This window comes from Macaca fascicularis, chromosome 13, assembly GCF_037993035.2.
Source record: "Macaca fascicularis isolate 582-1 chromosome 13, T2T-MFA8v1.1".
NCBI classification, from domain to species: Eukaryota; Metazoa; Chordata; class Mammalia; order Primates; family Cercopithecidae; genus Macaca; species Macaca fascicularis.
Genome location: NC_088387.1, coordinates 10,560,754 through 10,580,204, shown reverse-complemented (window position 1 = coordinate 10,580,204; position 19,451 = coordinate 10,560,754). Strand labels below are relative to the sequence as shown.

Genomic DNA, 19,451 nt, shown 5'->3' with positions numbered 1-19,451 from the left:
CATTTCTCTGATAGCTCGTGGTGTTGAGCATCTTTTTGTGTGCTTATTGGTCATTTCTATGTCTTCTTTGGAGAAATTTCTATTAAATACTTACCCTATTCTTTAATTGGGTTATTTTTCTTTTCATTATTGAGTTGAGTTCTTTATATATTCTTGATTCAAGTTTCTTATCAGGTATGTTATTTGCAAATATTTTTTCTCATTCTGTGGGTTGTCTTTTTACTTTCTTGATGGTGTTCTTTGAAGCATAAATGTTTTAAAGATGAAGTCTGTTTTTTTCTCTTTTGCTGCTTGCACTTGGGTGTGTCTTATTTAAGAAATCATTGCCTAAACTAAGGACACAAAGATTTACTGTGTTTTTTTCCTAGGAGTTTTATAGATTTTGTTCTTAAGTTTAGGTCTGTGATCTATTTTGAGGTAGTTTTTGAATAGGATATTACATCATCATTCTTCTGCATATGGCTGTCCAGTTGTCCAGCACAATTTATTGAAAAGACTATTTATTGCCCAGTGAATTTTCCTGGCACCCTTGTTGAAAATCATTTTACCATAAATGTACAGTCAAGCATCACTTAACAATGGGGATACGTTCTGAGAAATGCATTGGTAATTGTTTTTGTTGTTGTTCTGTGAGCATCACAGAGTGGACTTACACAAACCCAGATGGTACAGCCTGCTACACACTTAGGCTGCGTGGTATGACCTATTGCTCCCAGGCTGCAAATCTGTATAGCATGTTGCTATACTGAATACTGTAGGTAGTTTTAAGAAAGATAAGTATTTGTGTTCATCTGTATAGGTCACTTACCACAAACGGAGCTTGCAGGACTAAAAGTTGTTCTAGGTGAGTCACTGAGTGAATCCCTTATAATTAACTAATTTCCTACTTGGTACCTTTCCCTTCTCTTTCCCTGTAGAATCCAGTTACTATCTGGGGTCACTTGCTTTCAGCCTGAAGAACATCCTTTAGTATTTCTTGTGTGGTAGGTCTGCTAGCAATGAGCTCTCTCATTTTTTGTTTATCTAGGGATGTCTTATTTTTGAAAGTTATTTTTGGTTGTATATAAGATTGTTGACTGCCAGTTTATTTTTACACTTTAAATATGTTGATAGAGTTTGGATATTTGTTTCAGCCTCCCAATCCCATGTTGAAATTTGATCTCCAGTGTTGGAGGTGGGGCCTAGTGGGAATTATTTGGGTCATGGGGACAGATTCTTCATGAATGGCTTGGTGCACACCCCACTGTAATGAGTTCACACGAGATCTGATTGTTAAAAAAGAGTATGGGACCCCCTTCTCCTCCCTCTCTTGCCATGTGACATGCCTGCTTCCCCTAAGCCTTCTACTAGGATTGAAAGCTCTCCAAAGCCATCACCAGAAGCAGATGCTGGAGCCATGCTTCATGTACAGCCTGCAGGACCGTGTGCCAAATAAACCTCTTTGCTTTGTAAATCACCCACCTTCAGGCATTCCTTTATGGCAGCACAAAATGAAGTAATACGTATGCCATCCACTGCTTTCTCCATTGTTTGTTGTAATGAACCAGCTGTTAATCATATTGGGGTTCCCTTATATGTGACAAGTCATTTTTCTTTTTCTGCTGTATGCATTTCCTAGGATTTGTGTAACAGTTACCACCATCTGAGTGGTTTAAAACAACAGAAATTTAATCCCTCGCAGTTCTAAAAGATAAAAGTCTGAAATCAAGATGTCAGCAGGGCCATGCCTATGTCCCTCTGAAGGCTCTGAGGGGAATTTTCCCCATGCTTTTCTCCCAGCTTGTCTTATTGCCAGAAATCCTTGGTGTTCTTTGGCTTGTAGAGACATCACTGTAGTCTCTGCCTCCGGCAGCACGTGGGTCCTTGTTTGCTTCTAGTAGTGGATTAAGGTCCCACCCTAATCCGGTAAAACCTTTTCTTAACTAACTACATCTACAGGGGCTTTATTTTCAAATAAAGTCACTTTCTGAAGCTGTGGGACAGACATAAACTTTGTAGGACAGTATCCAACCTAGTACAGCTATTTTCAAAATATTATCTTGTCTGTCTTTGGTTTGTGGGATTTCTAGAACGATGTATCTGTGTGCATCTGTTTTTGTTTGTGCTCATCCTAATTGCAGTTCATTGAACTTCTTGAATATGTACATTCATATGATCATCAATTCTGGGGAGTTTTCAGCCATTATTTCTTTGAATACGTTTTGTATTCCTTTCCCTTTTCTGATACTCCCAGTGCAGCATGCATGTCGACGCACTTACTGGTGTCCTGTATTTGTCTGAGGCTCTGTGTAGTTTCCTGTATTTCCTCTGATCTTGGGGTTGCATAAGCCCTTTCAATCCAAGTTTGCTGATTCTTTAGCCTAGTTCTAATCGACTGTTGAATCCCTCTGTTGAATTTTTAGTTTCAATTGTGGTATTTTTCAACTCCAGAATTCAATTTGTTTCTAGTTTGTAATCTCTCTTTATTATCTATGTACTACTTTAAGTATGGTTTCCTTTCGGTCTTTGAACACTTGCCATTACTTTTAACGGCAAAAACTGCAGTTACTTTTGCACCAACCTAATATTTATGGTGGTTGCTTTGGTGTCTTTGTTATATCCAACTCTGGGGACTTCATACAGACAGTTTTTATTGATTTTTTTTTTTTTTTCTGTTTGTGGGTCACCCATTTCTGTTTCTTCACATGTCTTGTAATTTGATGTAGAAAACTGGGCATTTTAGGTAGTATATTGTAATGTAGCACTTCTAGATACTGTGCCCTCATCCCAACCCCCACCTTCCCCAACTTGTTTTATTTTATTTACTTGTTTTTTTGTTTAGTGACTTGTCAGGTCTACTTTAGTGAAGTGTTCCCTATTCCCTCCCCGCCACTCCAGTGTGAAGCTTTAACTGTTGATCCTTGGAGGATGTAGCCTTGGCCACACCCCCTGGGATGATGGTGGCTCTTACAGGCTCATGTTGACAGTCTCTTTCCCTGACTTCTCTATTAAGCCTGTGGAGTATCTCACCCAGCTGTTAGGCTGCCGGGGTTGCTAGCTAATTGCTTTATTTTTCAACAAGGCTGTGTGTTTTAAATTGCTCTTCAGCCTGATTCAGTTAAATTCTGCCCCCTTGGCAGGGGTAGATTTTGAGACCAGTCTTTGAGGTTTCTTAAGTGTCCTCTGCCTGGTTCTTTCTGTTAAACAAGCTGGCCTTGGATTTAGCTTTTTATTCTCATGGATCTACTGCCTTCTATGTATTGCTTACCATCTGCATCTCCGTTGTTCTTGAGAGCACCCTTATGCTTGAACTTCTCCACTTTCCTTTTGAGATAAAGTCAACTCCCTTTAGGGAGAGCTTTTGAGTGCACTGTTTTCAGTACCTCTGTCCCCCAGGAAAACCTCTGAACCACTGCCCTGAAGCTGGGGTGGGAGCAACATCTCTGTTTTATAATCAGGGTGCTGTAGCCACTGATTTTTTATCCTTGCCCCTCTTGGCATGGAACTTCTCCCTTCTAAGTAAGTTGGGGCAACCGTGACTGGAATCCTATTATTCTCAGCCTTCCCTGTCTGGGAAGTACTGCCAAGTGGCCCTTCCTAGTGAGATACCATATCTTTTGAGTGGGAGTCTCATTTTCTTGGCCACACCCAGCACATTCCCCACTCTAAACTGTGGGGTTGGACTCAAGTGTTGCGTACTCTTGCTGTTCTTACTTAATTTTATATTTTCTTTCTTTCTTTCTTTGTTCTTTTTTTCTTTTTCTTTTTTTTTTTTGAGGTGGAATCTCGCTTCATCACCCAGGCTGGAGTGCAGTGGCACAATCTCGGGTCACTGCAACCTCCGCCTCCTGATTTCAAGTGATTCTCCTGTCTCAGCCTCCCAAGTAACTGGGATTACAGGTGTGCTCCACCATGCCCAGCTCAGTTTTGTATTTTTAGTAGAGATGAGGTTTCACCATGTTGTCCAGGCTGATCTTGAACTCCTGACCTCAGGCTATCTGCCCACCTCAGCCTCCCAAAGTGAATTTTATATTTTCTTGAATACATGTTACTTCATTTGCTGTACATGCTTAGCACAATTTCCAGAGACTTTTACTGGTTATTTAAAAAAATAATTTGGACCATTTATGGTTGTTTCCTTGGGGAACAGGTCTGTGGAGCACTTTACACTGCAATTCTACAAGAAATGATTTATACATGACCTTGATGTTGAAATGACTAGTACACAGGTTGGTTTGTTCTTTTACCCATCACCTAGGCTGTAGGACTTTGCATCCCTAAAATATTATTGTCACTCCTGAATTGATATTAGACTATTGCCCCATGTAATCTCTCTATTCTTCTGGAAGTTACATAAAGTCTCTTACCTTTTTGAGATGGCTTACATAACTCGCTGTGAGCAGACTCTGAAGTCTGTTAATACTTGTATGTCCCTCTTTTGAGGTTATTTCTATTGCCTCAAAAAGGCATATGCATTTGAGCATGAATTTGGAAATACATTAGTGTCTCAAGTAGCATAGACAAATTAATTTTTCTAATGTTTTGTTGCCGTGTTGTCAGACCGATCACAAATCTGGTAGTCTACTCTTCTTAGTTTGTTTTGTGCCGCTGTAACAGGTTACCAGAGACTGGGTAATTTGTAAGTAGAAATGTGTTGGCTTATGGTTTGGAGGCTGGCAAGTCCAATATCAAGGGGTGTTCTTGCTGCATCATCCCGTGGCAGAAGGGCAGAGACTGGGTGAGAGAGACAAAGGGGACCCAACTCATCCTTTTACACATAACCCACTGCCACGATAGTGACATAAATTCATTCATGAGGGTGGGGCCCTCATAACCTAATAACTTCTCATCAGGCCTCACCTCCCAATACTGTTGCATTGGGAATTAAGTTTCCAGTGCATGCTTTTGGGGGTACACCTTCAAACCCATAGCATTCTGGCTGTGGTCTCTAGAATTTATGTCCTTTTCACATGCAAAACGTATTTATTTCATCCCAGTAGCCCAGCATTTTAACTTGTTCCAGCACCAATTCGAAAGTCCAAAGTCTCATCTAAACATCATTTGGGTAAAATTCAAGGCATGATTCATCTGAAGGCAAATTCCCCTTCAACTGTGAGCCTGTGAAATCAAAACAAGTTATCTACTTGTAAAATACAATGGTGGAACAGGCATGGGGTAAACATGCCCATTCCAAAAGAGAGAAATAGGAAAGAACAGGGTAACTGGTCCCAAGTAAGTCCAAAACCCAACAGGGCAAACAAGATTCAATCGTAATGCTCCGGATCATCTTTCTTGACTCCATGGCCTGAGTCCTGGGTACACTGGGGTAGGGGTTGGACCTCCAAGGCCTCTGGGAGCCCCAGCCCTGTGGCTTTGTTGGTCTCAGTCCACCTGGCAGCTCTCATGAGTTGGAGTTCTGTGCCTGTAACTTCCTCAGGCTGGTGTTACATGCTGGTGGCTTTACAGTTCTGGAGTCTTGGTGGCAGCTGTATTACTGCAGTGAGTCTCTGCCTACCCCGCCCCGGCCCCCCACCACCTCCCACCCCGCCCCAGGCTATTTGTGACATCCTTTGAAATCTAGATGGAAGAAGCCATGTTCTCATGGCTCTTGCATTCTGCACACTTGCAGAATTAGAGCACCACATGGACACCGCCACCGTTCACAGCCTGTATCTTCCAAAGTGGTAGCTTGAGCTGTGTCTGGACTGGCAGGAGCCACAGCTGTGCTGGTTGAGGAGTGTTAAGGGGAGCAGAGACTTGTGGCAGCACAGAGCAATGAATGCTGACCTTGAGCACCTCTCTGGAAACGTTGGCCTCAAGGTCCCAACCTACCTGGAGGATTTCTGAAATGCCTTCAGGGTCGTTCTCCCGTTGTGTTAACGGACAGAACCTGGCTTCCTTCTAGCCATGCTAATCTGTGTATCAAAGAGTCAGTTGTCTGCACTCTCCCACACTTTTTCATTCTTTATATGGCAAAGCTGGGGATTAAAAAAAATTTTTTTTGTTCTCTTTCCCTTTTAGTTATACAATCTGTCTCTAAACCATTTTTTATTTTACTCTGTGTAGTTAAAAGAAGTCATGCAATTCTTTTAATATTTTGCCAGAAATTTCTTCCACCAGATATCCTAGCTCATGGCTTGTAAATTTTGCCTTCATAAAGCCAGAGGACACAGACACATTTCAGCCAAGTTCTTTGCCACTTTGTAACAAGGATAGCCTTTACTCCAGTTTCCAGTGATACGTTCATCATTTCCATCTGAGACCTCATCAGAATGACTTTCACTGTCCATATTTCCAGCTGTTCTGACCACAACCATATTACAAGTAATCTCTAAGAAGTTCCAGACTTCCCCCATGGCTCTTCTCTTCTGAGCCCTCACCACTGTCTCTTTAACCCTCCATTCACAGAAGTCTAGGCTTTTTCTACCATGCACCTCCAGATTCTTCCAGCCTCTACTCATTACCTAGTTCCCAAGCTTTTTCCACATTTTCAGGTGTTTGCATAAGCAACCATCCCACTTCCCTGGTACCCATTTTCTGTCCTAATTCTTTTTGTGCTGCTATGACAGAGTACCTAAGACTGGGTAATTTATAACAGAAATTTATTGACTCATGGTTCTGGAGGCTGGGGAGTCCAAGAACAAGGGGTTGTGATCTGGTGAGGGTCTTCTTGCTATGTCATCACATAGTGGATGGGTAAAGAGAGGGCAAGAGAGAGACCAAAGGGACTTAACTCATGCTTCTATGCGGAACACGCTTCCACGATAACAAACTCACTCCTCTGATAGTGGCATTAATCCATTTACTTCACCTCATGGCCTAAACACTGTTACACTGGGGATTAAATTACCAAAACCTGCTTTTGGTGGACACATTAAAAGCACAGCGGCACTGATACATGAATGCTGCAAAATCTTGCCATGAATTTTATTATGTACACGTGCAATGATCTTCCTGTCGATGCTGAGTGTTGTAGAATTTATTTTGCTTTACACATCACCACAGCAAACAGACTTAGTTTATTCCCCCTCACCTGCCATTTCATAGGTTAGTCGCATTTCCGAGGCATTTGGCCTATGAGTCTGGTATATTGTTGCTATAACTTGAAGCCTTTTCAGCAAATTGGTAAGCCTTAGAACAGCTTCAACAGAAAGAGAAGGCTTGCTTTGAAATGCATTTTTTGATTTTTTGCTAATTTGCTAAGCATCACAAGTTTGAATGCTGACCTTGAGCTACACCATTTTAGCTGCCTATTGGCACCCACAAGAGCGAGCCAGAAAGCACACTGAGACAAACCCCTATACTAGAAAGCCATGCAAAGCTGTGTAAGTTCTAATCCATCTCATTGTAAGAGGTCTTACTTCTTTTCTCCTATTCTCTTTTGGGTATTAGCTCCTTGTTACTCAAAGAGTATCCTTGGGTTTGGTGATTAGTGTTCCTGATAGAGCTTTGTAAGTGCTAAGCTTTCACCAAATTTGTTTCTATTTGAAACACTTGCCTAGTGGGCTAACATTGATTAGGATAAAAAATTGCATAACCATCCAGCTATGTTATATAAATCTTAAGTATTTTAGGTAGAAGGAAATTACTTCAGAAAAAAAGAAAATTCCCATGCGTTTTAGTCAAGCCAAGGTGCTTCCAACAATTTTATGTCAGTACTAAGACTAGTGAGATGTTGGAGATGATCACATATAGTTTAATATGCTGCATCTCTGGTATCTCAGAACTGTCTGCCAGGTATTTTGGGCACAGAAATGATGTTAGAATGCCACTGAACATTTTGTTTTCAGAAATATTTGCATATAGAGAAACAGTTACATTAAAAGGGGCTAAATTTCTTTTTAAAAGTTGCAAATTTTTAACTGTAAAAATCATGGAAAACTTGGAAAAATGCAGTAACATGAAGATAAAATGAAATCTCATCCTGTGAGTTAAGCTGTAGTGGTGAGTCAACTTTGAATTTCAATTATTTTTCTGGAAAATCCTTTTTCATAGTCATTGTTCAGGTATAGCAGTAGAATGTGGGAGCTCTTAAGATGAAACACAAACCAGACAAATTGACAGGCAATAGAGAGAATGTAATTAGAAAGAGTATAGCTTTCGTCTATCCCAGCTAGTGATCTCTGAGGATTTTAGTCAAAGACATAACTTCTCTGGGTGTCAGTTTCTTATCTTGAAGGCAAAGAGGATTTGGAAAATGTTGCTATTGGTAAAGCCAAGTGAAAGCTATCAAGCATGAGGATGCCTGGTCTCACCCATCCTATCTTAACCATTTGATTCACATTTCATCAGAGCATATGTAATATCTATGTGGTGGTTAAGGGATGGTTATTCTTGAGGTTGGCCTTGTTAACTGAAAAACCAAACTCTAAAATATTTTAGAGGTTTATTATGAGCCAGTATGAGTAACTGCAGCCCCAGGAAACACAAAACCAAGAAGTCTTGAGTAAGTGTGCCCGAGGCAGGCGGATTACAGTATATACATTTTAGGGAGGCAGAAGTTACAAGGAGGTATAAATCAATATATAGGGGCTTTACATTGGTCTGGCCCAAAAAGACAGGCTATTTTGAAGTGGGAGCTCATAGGTATAGGTGGGTTAGGAGATTATGTAATTTATTTTATTTTATTTATTTATTTTGAGACAGGGTCTCTCTCTGTCACCCTGGCTGGAGTGCAATGGCACAATTGCCGCTCACTGCAGCCTTGACCTCGCTGGCTCAGAGATTTTTTACTTTGTAATTGGTTAAAGGCGTAAATCTTTGTGTAAAACTTTGGAGTCAGCAGAAAGGAATCTAAGTTGTGACAAGGAAGTCTGTTCACCAATACACTGGGTCAGAGTGACCTGGAGGGATGTGACTTAGCTCCTGTCTGGCACGACCCTAGGTCCTGTTTATGATCTCTGTTTTAACATTAACGTTGGTTAGTTATGTCTAAACTCCAAAAGATAAAAGTATAGTGAGGCATGTCCAATCTCCTTTCACATCATGGCTGGGAACTCAGCTTTTCGGATTTCTCTGGGATTCCCTTTGGCCAAGAGGGAGTCCACTCAGTTGGGGGGACTTAGGATATTTATTTATTTATGAGACAGAGTCTTGCTCTGTCACCCAGGCTGGAGTGCAGTGGTGTGATCTCAACTCACTATAACCTCCACCTCCTAGGTTCAAGTGATTCTTCTGCTTCAGCCACCATAGTAGCTGGGATTATAGACGTGTGGCTGATTTTTGTATTTTTAGTAGAAACGGGGTTTCACCATGCTGCCCAGGCTAGTCTCAAACAGCTGGCCTCAAATGATCCACCCACCTTGGCTTCCCAAAGTGTTGGGATTACAGGCATGAGCCACTGCACCCAACTCAGATGTCATTTTTAGTTTATACCCTCCACTTACTTCTCCTCTGCCATTTTTGATCTTTTTCATCCAGGTGACTTATTTATTTATTTATTTATTTTGAGATGGAGCCTCGTTCTGTCACCCAGGCTGGAGTGCAGTGGTGCGATCCACTGCAACTTCCGCCCCTGGGTTCAAGTGAGTCTCCTGCCTTAGCCTCCCAAGTAGCTGGGATTACAGGAGTGTGTCACCACGCCCAGCTAATTTTTTGTATTTTTAGTGGAGATGGGGTTTCACCATGTTGGCCCGACTGGTCTCAAACTCATGATCTCAAGTGATCTGCCTGTCTCAGCCTCCCAAAGTGTGGGATTACAGGTGTGAGCTACCACTCTGGCCAAATCCAGGTGGCTTTACTCTCTCACCCGTGGTGAATATTTCATCGTGTGTGAGATTTCATTTATTTTAAACAGGAGTTTCATGGAGAATTACATGTTTTAAAACCATAGACCTAGGAGTTTGTGTACTTTTATTTTAGGTAGAAAGGATTGCTGTCTTCCTATTAATTCTTTCAGTTTGAAACAGAAGGGTGAAATGAATGAGAATTTTGGTGAAGAGAAGGCAGAGTAGAGAACAGGATACAGCAGCCTAGGGAATCGAGTTGCACGTGTCAAGTCTGTTTTCTGAGCCTATTCTTTTCACTCCCACTGCCTATAACCTTCCCCCAGATGAAATTCCCTTTATCCTCCTCCAGTTACACCATTTAATTGGAATAAAATACCTGTGTTCAACTTAAAAGTATTTTTCAAGCGCGGTTGACTTTTCACCTTTGCAGGGGTCTAGGTTTTGTTATTACCGAGTTTCTGTCAAGACCCCTCACAGCTGCCTCATCGTGCTCTGTGGCTGGGAGTGGATACCACACTGTGTTCAAATCACCACTCAGAAATTAAACACACAGTGGACTTAGGCATTTAGGACTTTAGTCTACAAACAGCATGTATTGCTTATTAATTTGTTCTCGTAAACAATTTAAAAGATACTCGTTTTTCATGCGGTTTTTGAATCTCACTTAAATATTAAGGTTTTTTTGTGGGTAGTTCACCAAATCTCTGCATTTTGCAGATCGCTTTTTCTATAAAGTAATTTTTAAAGTTCTCAGCAGTAATATTAAAGCCATGTGAGCTATGCCCAGCATCCCGTTTGTTATAAAACAAGAACCTTTGACTAATGGGAAATTCTCTGTCAGCGAAGACATTTTGAAATTTGTAACTACGATTTTTCTGTATTCTTCCCAGAGCAGGATTTTGAAATTTTAGGCTGCTTAGGAGTTTGGAGATAGTGTGACCTCTTTGTTCTGCAGTGAGAGTCAAGGTGCTACCTTAAAACCTTTGCTGTCTCCCTTCCCCGCCTTGCTCCTGCATTTTAAGTCGTGGCTACACCAGACATGTCTCTCCGTGGAGCTGGTCCTCACTGTGTTCTCATGTGCTTTTTCTGGGAATGTTCCGCACACGCTGTCCGGATGCAGGTAACCGGAGGCGCAGGGTTCGTGGGCTCCCATCTAACTGACAAACTCATGATGGACGGCCACGAGGTGACCGTGGTGGACAATTTCTTCACGGGCAGGAAGAGAAACGTGGAGCACTGGATCGGACATGAGAACTTCGAGCTGATTAACCACGACGTGGTAGAGCCCCTCTACATCGAGGGTGAGTGAAAACTGCACCTTGTTATTATTCAGAGCTACGCAGGCGGCCTCGCCCGAGCTGCGGGATCCCTGAGGGTAAGCTGTCTGGCTCAGCACGTTGAAAGCTATGTTGGGTTTTATTTTTGAAACGTCTCAATGTGTGTGAGGTGCTGTCCTAGTCTCTGTGGTAACGAGTGGTTATAACAGTGTGAATAGCTGTCTTCTCTCCTACATGGCACCCCTGGTCCTGAACTTCGTGGACCTGTCGAAGTAACTTTCCTGTAGTGCACATCTGCTATGATCTGAATGTTGGTGTCCCCCCAAATTCATATGTTGGCATCCCAAGCCCCACAGTGGTGGTGTTAGGAGGTGAGGCCTTTGGAGGTGACCAGTTCATGGAGACAGAGCCCTCACAAATGGGATTAGTGGTTTTATAAAAGAGGCCTCAGAAAGTCCCCTTGGCCTTTCCACCGTGTGAGGACATGGCGAGAATATGCATATATGAACCAGGAAGCAGGTCCTCACCAGCACGCACTCTGCCAGTCCCTTGATCTTGCTAATTTGATAGAAAACCAGTGGTTCAATGTACATTTCTCCGGTTACTAAATATGGTTAGACTTTAACATGTTAATTCATCAGAGAAATACAAATGGTTTTGTTAGTCCATTTAAAAAATATTCTTTTAGTATGAGTTCTTTGTAATAGGAATGTTAACTGTTGGGCTTGTATTTAGCATTTTTCCCACAAAGGCAAAGTTTTTGCCTTTTCGTTTGATTGAAATTTTCTAACACAATGTCATCTGTTCATATCCCTTTTGCTGTTTCTTCTGTTCTCTTTCTGCTCTAACCATTCCAAGGTTAGATGACTATTTAATATTTAGAAAGCAGCCGTGGTGTTATTTTGTTGGTAGGTTTTTTGCTTCGTTTTTAAACATTTAATTATGTAAGCTGTTTGGGGTTCATTTTGGAGCGAAGCTGTAGTTTTTGTAAAGTGTAAGAGGCCATGTAGATTATAGCTCAGTGGGCTCGCTTGCCTCTTGGACTTCCTCCTGGGATTGCTGTGGGGTTAACTGAGGTCATGCGTGTGACAGGGCCTGGCAGGCAGATTCTCACAGGTCCTTGCTAAGATGCCCCTTCCCATGGTTCAACCCAAGATGCTAGGTGGTGCTGTCACAGGACTTTGCTGATGGAATCATGGTTATGAGCCAGCTGGCTTTAAAATGAGGATGATCCTGGATTATCTGGGTGTGCCCCCACATAGTCACATGAAGCATCAAAGGCAGCAACAGAGAATGGAAGAGTCAGGTAGAGAGATTGGATAGGAGAGACACCACGGGGAGACCAGGCAGAAGGGAAGCTGGAGAGGTTTGCAGTGTGCGAGGGACCTGACCTACCCTGGCTGGCTTTGAAGGAGCCGTGAGCGGGAGAGTGTTGCAGCCTCTGGAAGCTGAGACCAGCTGCCTGCTGAGAGCTTGTAAGGGGACCTCAGTCCTGCAGCCTCAGGGAACTGAATTTTGCCATCATCCTGAATCATCCTCTGAAGAAAGGAACACAGCCCTGCTGACACCTTGATTTCTGCCTGCGGGGAGGCAGAGCCAAGAACCAGCTGAGCCACACTGTGCCTGGTCCTGTAGACCTGTCAGATCAGATCGTGAGTGGATATTTTTTGAGCCTCTGAATTTGATTAGGCAGCAATAGAAAACTACTGTGAGGACTTAGCACAGCACTGGGCCCTCATTTCACTAAGTGCTGCCCAAATTATACCTTTTTTTTTTTTTTTTTGAGACAGAGTCTCGCTCTGTCACCCAGGCTGGAGTGCAGTCATTGAGGCGCCATCTCAGCTCACTGCAAGCTCTGCCTCCCGGGTTCACGCCATTCTCCTGCGTCAGCCTCCTGAGTAGCTGGGACTATAGGCGCCTGCCACCACGCCCGGCTAATTTTTTTGTATTTCTTAGTAGAGATGGGGTTTAACCGTGTTAGCCAGGATGGTCTCAATCTCCTGACCTTGTGATCCACCCGCCTGGGCCTCCCCTAAATGATACCTATTAATATTACTACTCTCTTCTCTTTTTTAGCACATGGCAAAAAATATTTATTTTATGACACTGTTGTTCATATAATTTCAGTACTACCGAGAATCCAGAACCTAATAAAAATGGTGTTTTAATAAGTAAATTATCTTCTTTAACTGCGAGCTTTGATACCATAGCTGCTCTAGGCCATTTCCACCAATTCTGTGACTGTGTGTAAGACACGCACACAAACATACACATACATGCAAACACACACACACACGCCCACACACTGAATGAAGTCATACAGTAAATAATTGCTGTTTTGTCCTTTGTTCGGAGTCTTGCATTCCCTCAGTTGGCATGTATGTTGGGAGAGCATAAGATAAGCTTCTCTGCCTCTGTAGTTTGAAGCCTGTTTTCTACTTTCTCCTTCAGCGGGTCCTCAGCCTTAGCATCAGGTCTTCTGTGCCCTTGATAATTTCCCGCTTGCTGCCCCCTCCATCTCTTCACTCTTTCTGCCCTCACAATGCCCACTTCATCCAACAATGCCAAAGTGTACCTTCCTTTGAAGCCCACATGAAACATTCTCCAAGATTGATCATATTCTGAGCCATAAAGGACACCTCAGCCAACCCGAAAGAATAGAGTCCTATAAAGTGTCCTCTCAGACCAGAGTGGAATTACACTGGAAATTAGTAATAGAAAGATACCTGGAAAACTACAAAAATATTTAGTGATGAAACAACAAACTTCTACATAACATATGGGACAAAGGAGAAATCTCAAGAGAGATTAAACATACTTTCAACTAAATGAAAGAATTAGGTTTCTTGTTTATATATTTGATAAAGAATGAGATGGAAGAGAGTCTGAAATATTTTTCTCTTTTCAAAAGAATCTTTTTTCCTCATGATGAAAATAATACATACGTGTTAAAGAAAATGTAGAAAGGTATTTTACAAAGCAAATAGAAAATTATTTTTAATATTTCTACAAACTGTTGAGGAAGTTGGCTGGGCGCGGTGGCTCACACCTATCATCCCAGCACTTTGGGAGACCAAGGAGGGTGGATCACTTGAGCTCAGGAATTTGAGTCCAGCCTGGGCAACATGGTGAAACCCAGTCTGTACCAAAAATACAAAAAGTTAGCCGGGCGTGCTTGTGCATGCCTGTGGTCGCAGCTATTCAGGAGACTGAGGCATGAGAATCACTAGAACCCAGAATGCGGAGGTTGCAGTGAGCCAAGATAGTGCCGTTGCACTCCAGCCTGGGTGACAGAATAAGACCTCATCTCAAAAAAACAAAAACAAAAACAAAAAACCCATTGAGGCTAACATCCAGTTGTTTTCCTAAATGTGATTTTTTTTTTTTCAAATTAAAAGCGTGCTTAATAGGTAATACGGTTATATGGTTCAATTATTTAAAAAAATAAATGGAAAAGATGGTTAGGCACAGTGGATCATGTCTGTAATCCCAGTACTTTGGGAGGCTGAGGCAGGCAGATCGCTTGAGTCTAGGAGTTCCAGACCAGCCTGGGCAGCATGGCAAAATCCTGTCTCTACAAAAACTAGCCAGGCGTGGTGGCATGCACCTGTGGTCCCAGCTACCCAGGGGGCTGAGGTGGGAGGATTACTTGAGCCCGGGAAGTCGAGGCTGCAGTGAGCCATGACTGCACCACACTCCAGCCTGGGTGACAGAGGAAGACCCTGTCTCAAAAATAAATAAATAAATAATAAACATAAAAATGGAAAAGATAAAACTATAAAGTCTTCCTCTTGCCAGTTCTCAGCTCTCTTCAGGAAACAGCTGTTGATCCTTTCTTTGTATTCATCTGCAGTGTTTGTATGTGACCCAACTAACACAAACAGGTATTTATAGTTCTCCCTTTTTATATAACCTATTATGTATTATCCTGAATCTTATTGTCTTCCACTTACTGTGTCCTGGTGATCTTTCATATATATCATATATAGAGACCTTTTTTGGCAGCTGCTTAGTGTTCTATTTTGTGACTATACTAGCTAGATCTCTTTACCAAGACACGGGTTTTTCTCCCCTCAACATTACTTGTTAGCAAGTTGCCTTCTTATGAATATATTGTAATTTCCTTAGTCCTGTGTTGTTGGATCTTTAGGTTGATTGCAGTTTGGGGCCATCATAAACCATGCTTCAGAAAGCCACGCATCTGTGTCTCTGTCATCATTTTCATAGTACACTGGCTTTCCCAGGGTCCTGCTACAGAGCACCTGTGCTTCCCCGAAATACTGTCCCAATTTACTTTTCCACCATCTGCATAAACAGTGATCTTGAGACCAGCATTTCCATGGGAAACAGGAAAAGGCAGAAATGCGCATTGTGTCATGGGAAGACCAGTACTGGGAACTTGTAGTATCTCTGTTGAAGAGGTCCAGGAAGATAAAAGAAGGAAGTGTCCATAGCTAACCCTTAACTATATTCCAAGTGCTATTCTAATTGCTGTTTATGGTTGGCAGGTTTAATTATGTCAATACTTGTGCGAAGTAGGCAGCTATTTTCCTCATTTTTTAGGTGAGGAAACCAAGACGTGGAGTCCTTTCCATTACCTGCCTTTTGCCTGGATGCTCGGTTCCTATGGAGGGCTAGGGGTGGGGGCACCAGGAGAGGGAAGACAGGAGAGCCAAGCCATTAACCCTGGGTGCCCCCCCTAAAGAGGAGGAGTGGGAACAGTGTTTGCCAAGGGGATTGAGTCCATGTTTATGTAGACATTTAAAGCATGCAGCTCCGATTAGAATATTTTTGTTGAAGTATCATTTAGAAATTTTTTTCTCAGCTTTCAGTTTATATTGCAAATGTAAATAAAACTGCAGTGGCGGCTCTTAGAGATCTCCCTCTGTTTAATTTGGAGCTGTGGAGGCTTCCTGTGGAGCAGCCTAGGACACTGGAAATTCTTTCCCCTGCGGTGGCTTCACAGGGAAGGTGACCCCCTCGCTCAGAACAGCCGACAGCACTGGCGGGCAACCCCAGCTCCCGGCGGCCGAGCCGGTTTCTAGTGTGCGCAGCCTTTGCCCTAAGTAAATACATTTGACATGAAATGAAGGGAAAATCTTGCTGTTTTGCTTCTTTGTGCCGAGAGAAATTTGGTCTTTATACTTTGAGAAGTTCTGTATCTTCTTCATTCCCGTTTTCCATCCTAAATACTGTTTCTGGAGACGGAGACGAGGGCCATGCTGTGAGGCTTCACATTGCAGAGAGGAACATCTCGTTGGGGAGTATTTCTGTAAAACCTCTGACTCGAGTGTAGGAAAAGAGAATTCGACTGTAAGTGTCTTTTATGATGGGAATTGAGTATATGCTAAATAATCACGTGAGTTCACAGAAAGAACTAACCCATTGTTTTGCATTTTAGTGTTTCCTTAGTCTTCAGTCTCATGGTACAAATCCTTAACTGGCCCTTGGCAGTTTCGTAGAGCGTGGGAGTGGCCCAGAATGAGGCTTGACACAGACTATGTCACTAACTTAAGACAAAATTAAAAAGAAAATCAACCAAGGAGTGGAAGCTATAGTCAGTTTTTCTGTGGAAGAGGTTTTTTTGGTAGAAGAAAATGCTTGATTTCTGCGATGTGTTCTGAACAGTGGTTTCAGGTTATTCCGAGCTGTTCTCTTCCTGCGGTGATTTTTTTTCTTCCCTATTTATGTGTCATTTATGTGGGTTTTGGGCACAGTGAAATTCAACCTAAGACCCTATAGGGAGTTCATTCGTGGTTTGACTGGTTGGATTTTCCTGGTCAGAATTCACAGAAGGGCCGAGCAAGTTGCAGCCGTGCCGTTACTCAGCCTCTTCCCAACATAAAATTACCCTGCTTTCTGGTAGGAATGCCGCTGATCATTAATTGGAGCTCTTTTAGGCTCATTTCTTGAGACTTCTGTTTTTCCAGCTGAACTCCCAGCACATGGCTTTGTAAATGTGAAAGGTCGCGGCAGGGTCTCTGAGTGGTCTCTGAAACGGCTGTGTGGGCACCTGTGAATGGGCTGCCTTTCTGTCCCCCTTTGACTTCCTCTCCCCACCTCAGCTTGGAGTTTGGAACATCAAGCTCATGCGTGGTGTACTCTGAACTGTGCAGCTGACATGTTCCAAGGGCCTCTGTCCTGGGTTGTGAAGGTTAGAGGGTTAGCCTCGCTGCTTCATTTACATTCTGAAGCCGGTTGTTACTAATGTTACTTCGTGTTTACCTGGCACCCCTCATTGCTGGTTATTGCCCCTGTTCTGAATTTCCCCTCTTTTCTCCCCTTCAGAATTGCTCAGCAGACTACTTAACCAACAGACTCTGCTGCAGTGCCCTTTTTAGGATAGGAACTGGAGTTACTGTTAACATTACAGGAAGAACACATTCTCAGAGGAGAGCGGGTGGTGGGAAACTTTGATTTTCATAGAGTGTTCAGTTTCCTCTCAAATGGGAGGATGCAGCAGCGCCGCTACTTAACTGAACGTCTCGACAGTTTGACGGGGCAGCCCTCAGCCTTCCGGAGCAGCAGTGGGACTGACCTGTCCAATGAGGAAGAAACACCGAACCAGATGGACTGGCCTTTGGGGATGGAAAAACCCCAGTTTACGCTTAGTTCTTCTCTCAGCTAACTTTTGTGGAGCCCTGTTCCCAAATTGGCTTGGGCCAGAGCACCGTGGAAGGGTATTTGTTGTAAATGGAAGGTTTCCAGGCCCTCCTGGAAATCCTGAAGCGTGAGACCTGCGGTGAGCTCAGGAGTCTGCGTTTGTGGGTGACCGAGGGGGCCTCCCCTCCCTGCAGAGTCCACACTGTGGAGAGCATCAGGAGGGGAAAGGCCTGCGTCTTGTGCTTGGCGAGCTCATCATCTAGTGAGGAAGGCATGTGTGAATCTCGGGACAAGGCAGCGCTGAGCCGTTGTGGACTAGCGGTGCAGGCAAGGGGTTATTTCTGACCAAGGGCAGTGAGAAGGTTTCCCACAGAGACTGACGTCTGGATTGAGCTTTGAAGAAGAAAGCCAGGACTGGAGCAGATGAGGAGGGAGGCGTGCGAGGCTAATGACAGTGGCTTTCTGTTTGATGTCGGGGCGGTTTCCTGTTCTCTCAAGGCACACTTCTTCCCTCTTAGCCTTTCATGCAGTTTCCTGTCTTTCCTTGCCTACCTTGTCACCTCGAGTAAAGATAGTGATGCATAATTTGTTGTGTTAGATCACAGCTCATGCAGAGTTGTTTAGACTCTCTTTGAAGAACGTAGGGTGACCCTGTCTGTGTAAGCAGAAATGCCCGTGAGTGTGAGTCAGGTGGCAGCAGGTTCCAGGTCTCGCACACCTGAGCGGAGTCTGTGGTGTCGTACTCAGCTCCGAAGGTCTGGCGAGGTTCTTTTTTTTTTTTAATTTTGATTTTAATTTTTAAATTTTGTTTATTTCTTTTTTTGAGACGGAGTTTTGCTCTTGTTGCCCAGGCTGCAGTGCAATGGCGCCATGTTGGCTCACCGCAATCTCCACCTCCCAGGTTCAAGTGATTCTCCTGCCTCACCTTCCTGAGTAGTTGGGATTACAGGTGCCTGCCATCACACCTAGCTATTTTTTAAAAATTTTTAGTAAAGACGGATTTTACCATGTTGACCAGGCTGGTTTCAAACTCCTGACCTCAAGTGATCCACCCACCTCGGCCTCCCAAAGTGCTAGGATTACAAGCATGAGCCATCGTGCCCAGCCCTCATTTGGTTTTGAACTTGGCACAGTCCCGCTCCAAAGTGGCAGTGGGTATGAGGAGTCATCTTCAGAGGAGGCAGCACAGTGCCTGTTTCTGGGGCTAATGGTCTGCTGCTTCTACCTGCAGCCCTGGAGCTTGGAAGCAGGTGTGCAGGAACTGACCCGATCTGTGCTGGACCTAGCTGGAAACTGCAAAAGATAGCTTGGCCTTAGAATTATGGGACTTTGTGAAAACTGATTTTTAAAAGGTATCTTGTTAAATTACAATTTGTATAATAGAATGTTAGTTCGTATTTTTAGCGGTTTTTCAGCTCAGAATAACTTGTGGGGGTGGGAACAGCAGTCACGGGATTTCCTTTTACTTGGACAGATCCTTTCAGCGAACTTGCATCTTGACAGACCATCAATAATTTTAAAGATTTTGGGTTTTGTCAGTTCTCTTTACAAAAAGATTATTCTTCCCATAAGCGTTGGTTCTATTTCTAAATGAACTCACTGGTTTTCAGGCTTGACTTTCAAATGTTAAAATATATATATATACACACACACGTATATATGTGTATGTATATATGTACATATATGTATATATGCATGTATATATGTGTGTATATGTGTGTGTGTGTGTGTGTGTGTATATATGAAGGTCTAGAGTCTCCCAGCTTGCTTCAGGGTGTTAGGGACCCAGGCATTACCTCACTGGGTGACTAGTACACAGTCAGGATTGATTGAGAACCTCTAGACTGACCTGCTGCGACTCAAA

At 43.0% G+C, this 19,451-nt stretch overlaps 1 protein-coding gene across 50 annotated transcripts in view; it reads left to right on the top strand.

Annotated features, from left to right (window-relative positions):
• UXS1 (UDP-glucuronate decarboxylase 1) overlaps positions 1-19,451 on the top strand; it is a 117,320-nt gene that overhangs the window by 37,477 nt on the left and 60,392 nt on the right. For 42 of the 50 annotated variants that reach the window (XR_012422019.1, XR_012422020.1, XR_012422018.1 and 39 more), the window contains exon 6: positions 10,828-11,008. The exons of the other annotated variants lie outside the window; for them this stretch is intronic. Coding sequence is in view for 27 of the 42 variants with exons in the window: in XM_074011175.1 (XP_073867276.1) it covers positions 10,828-11,008 (181 nt within the window). In the remaining 15 variants the exon portion in view is untranslated. The remainder of the gene's footprint in view (positions 1-10,827; positions 11,009-19,451) is intronic. 50 annotated transcript variants of the gene reach the window in all.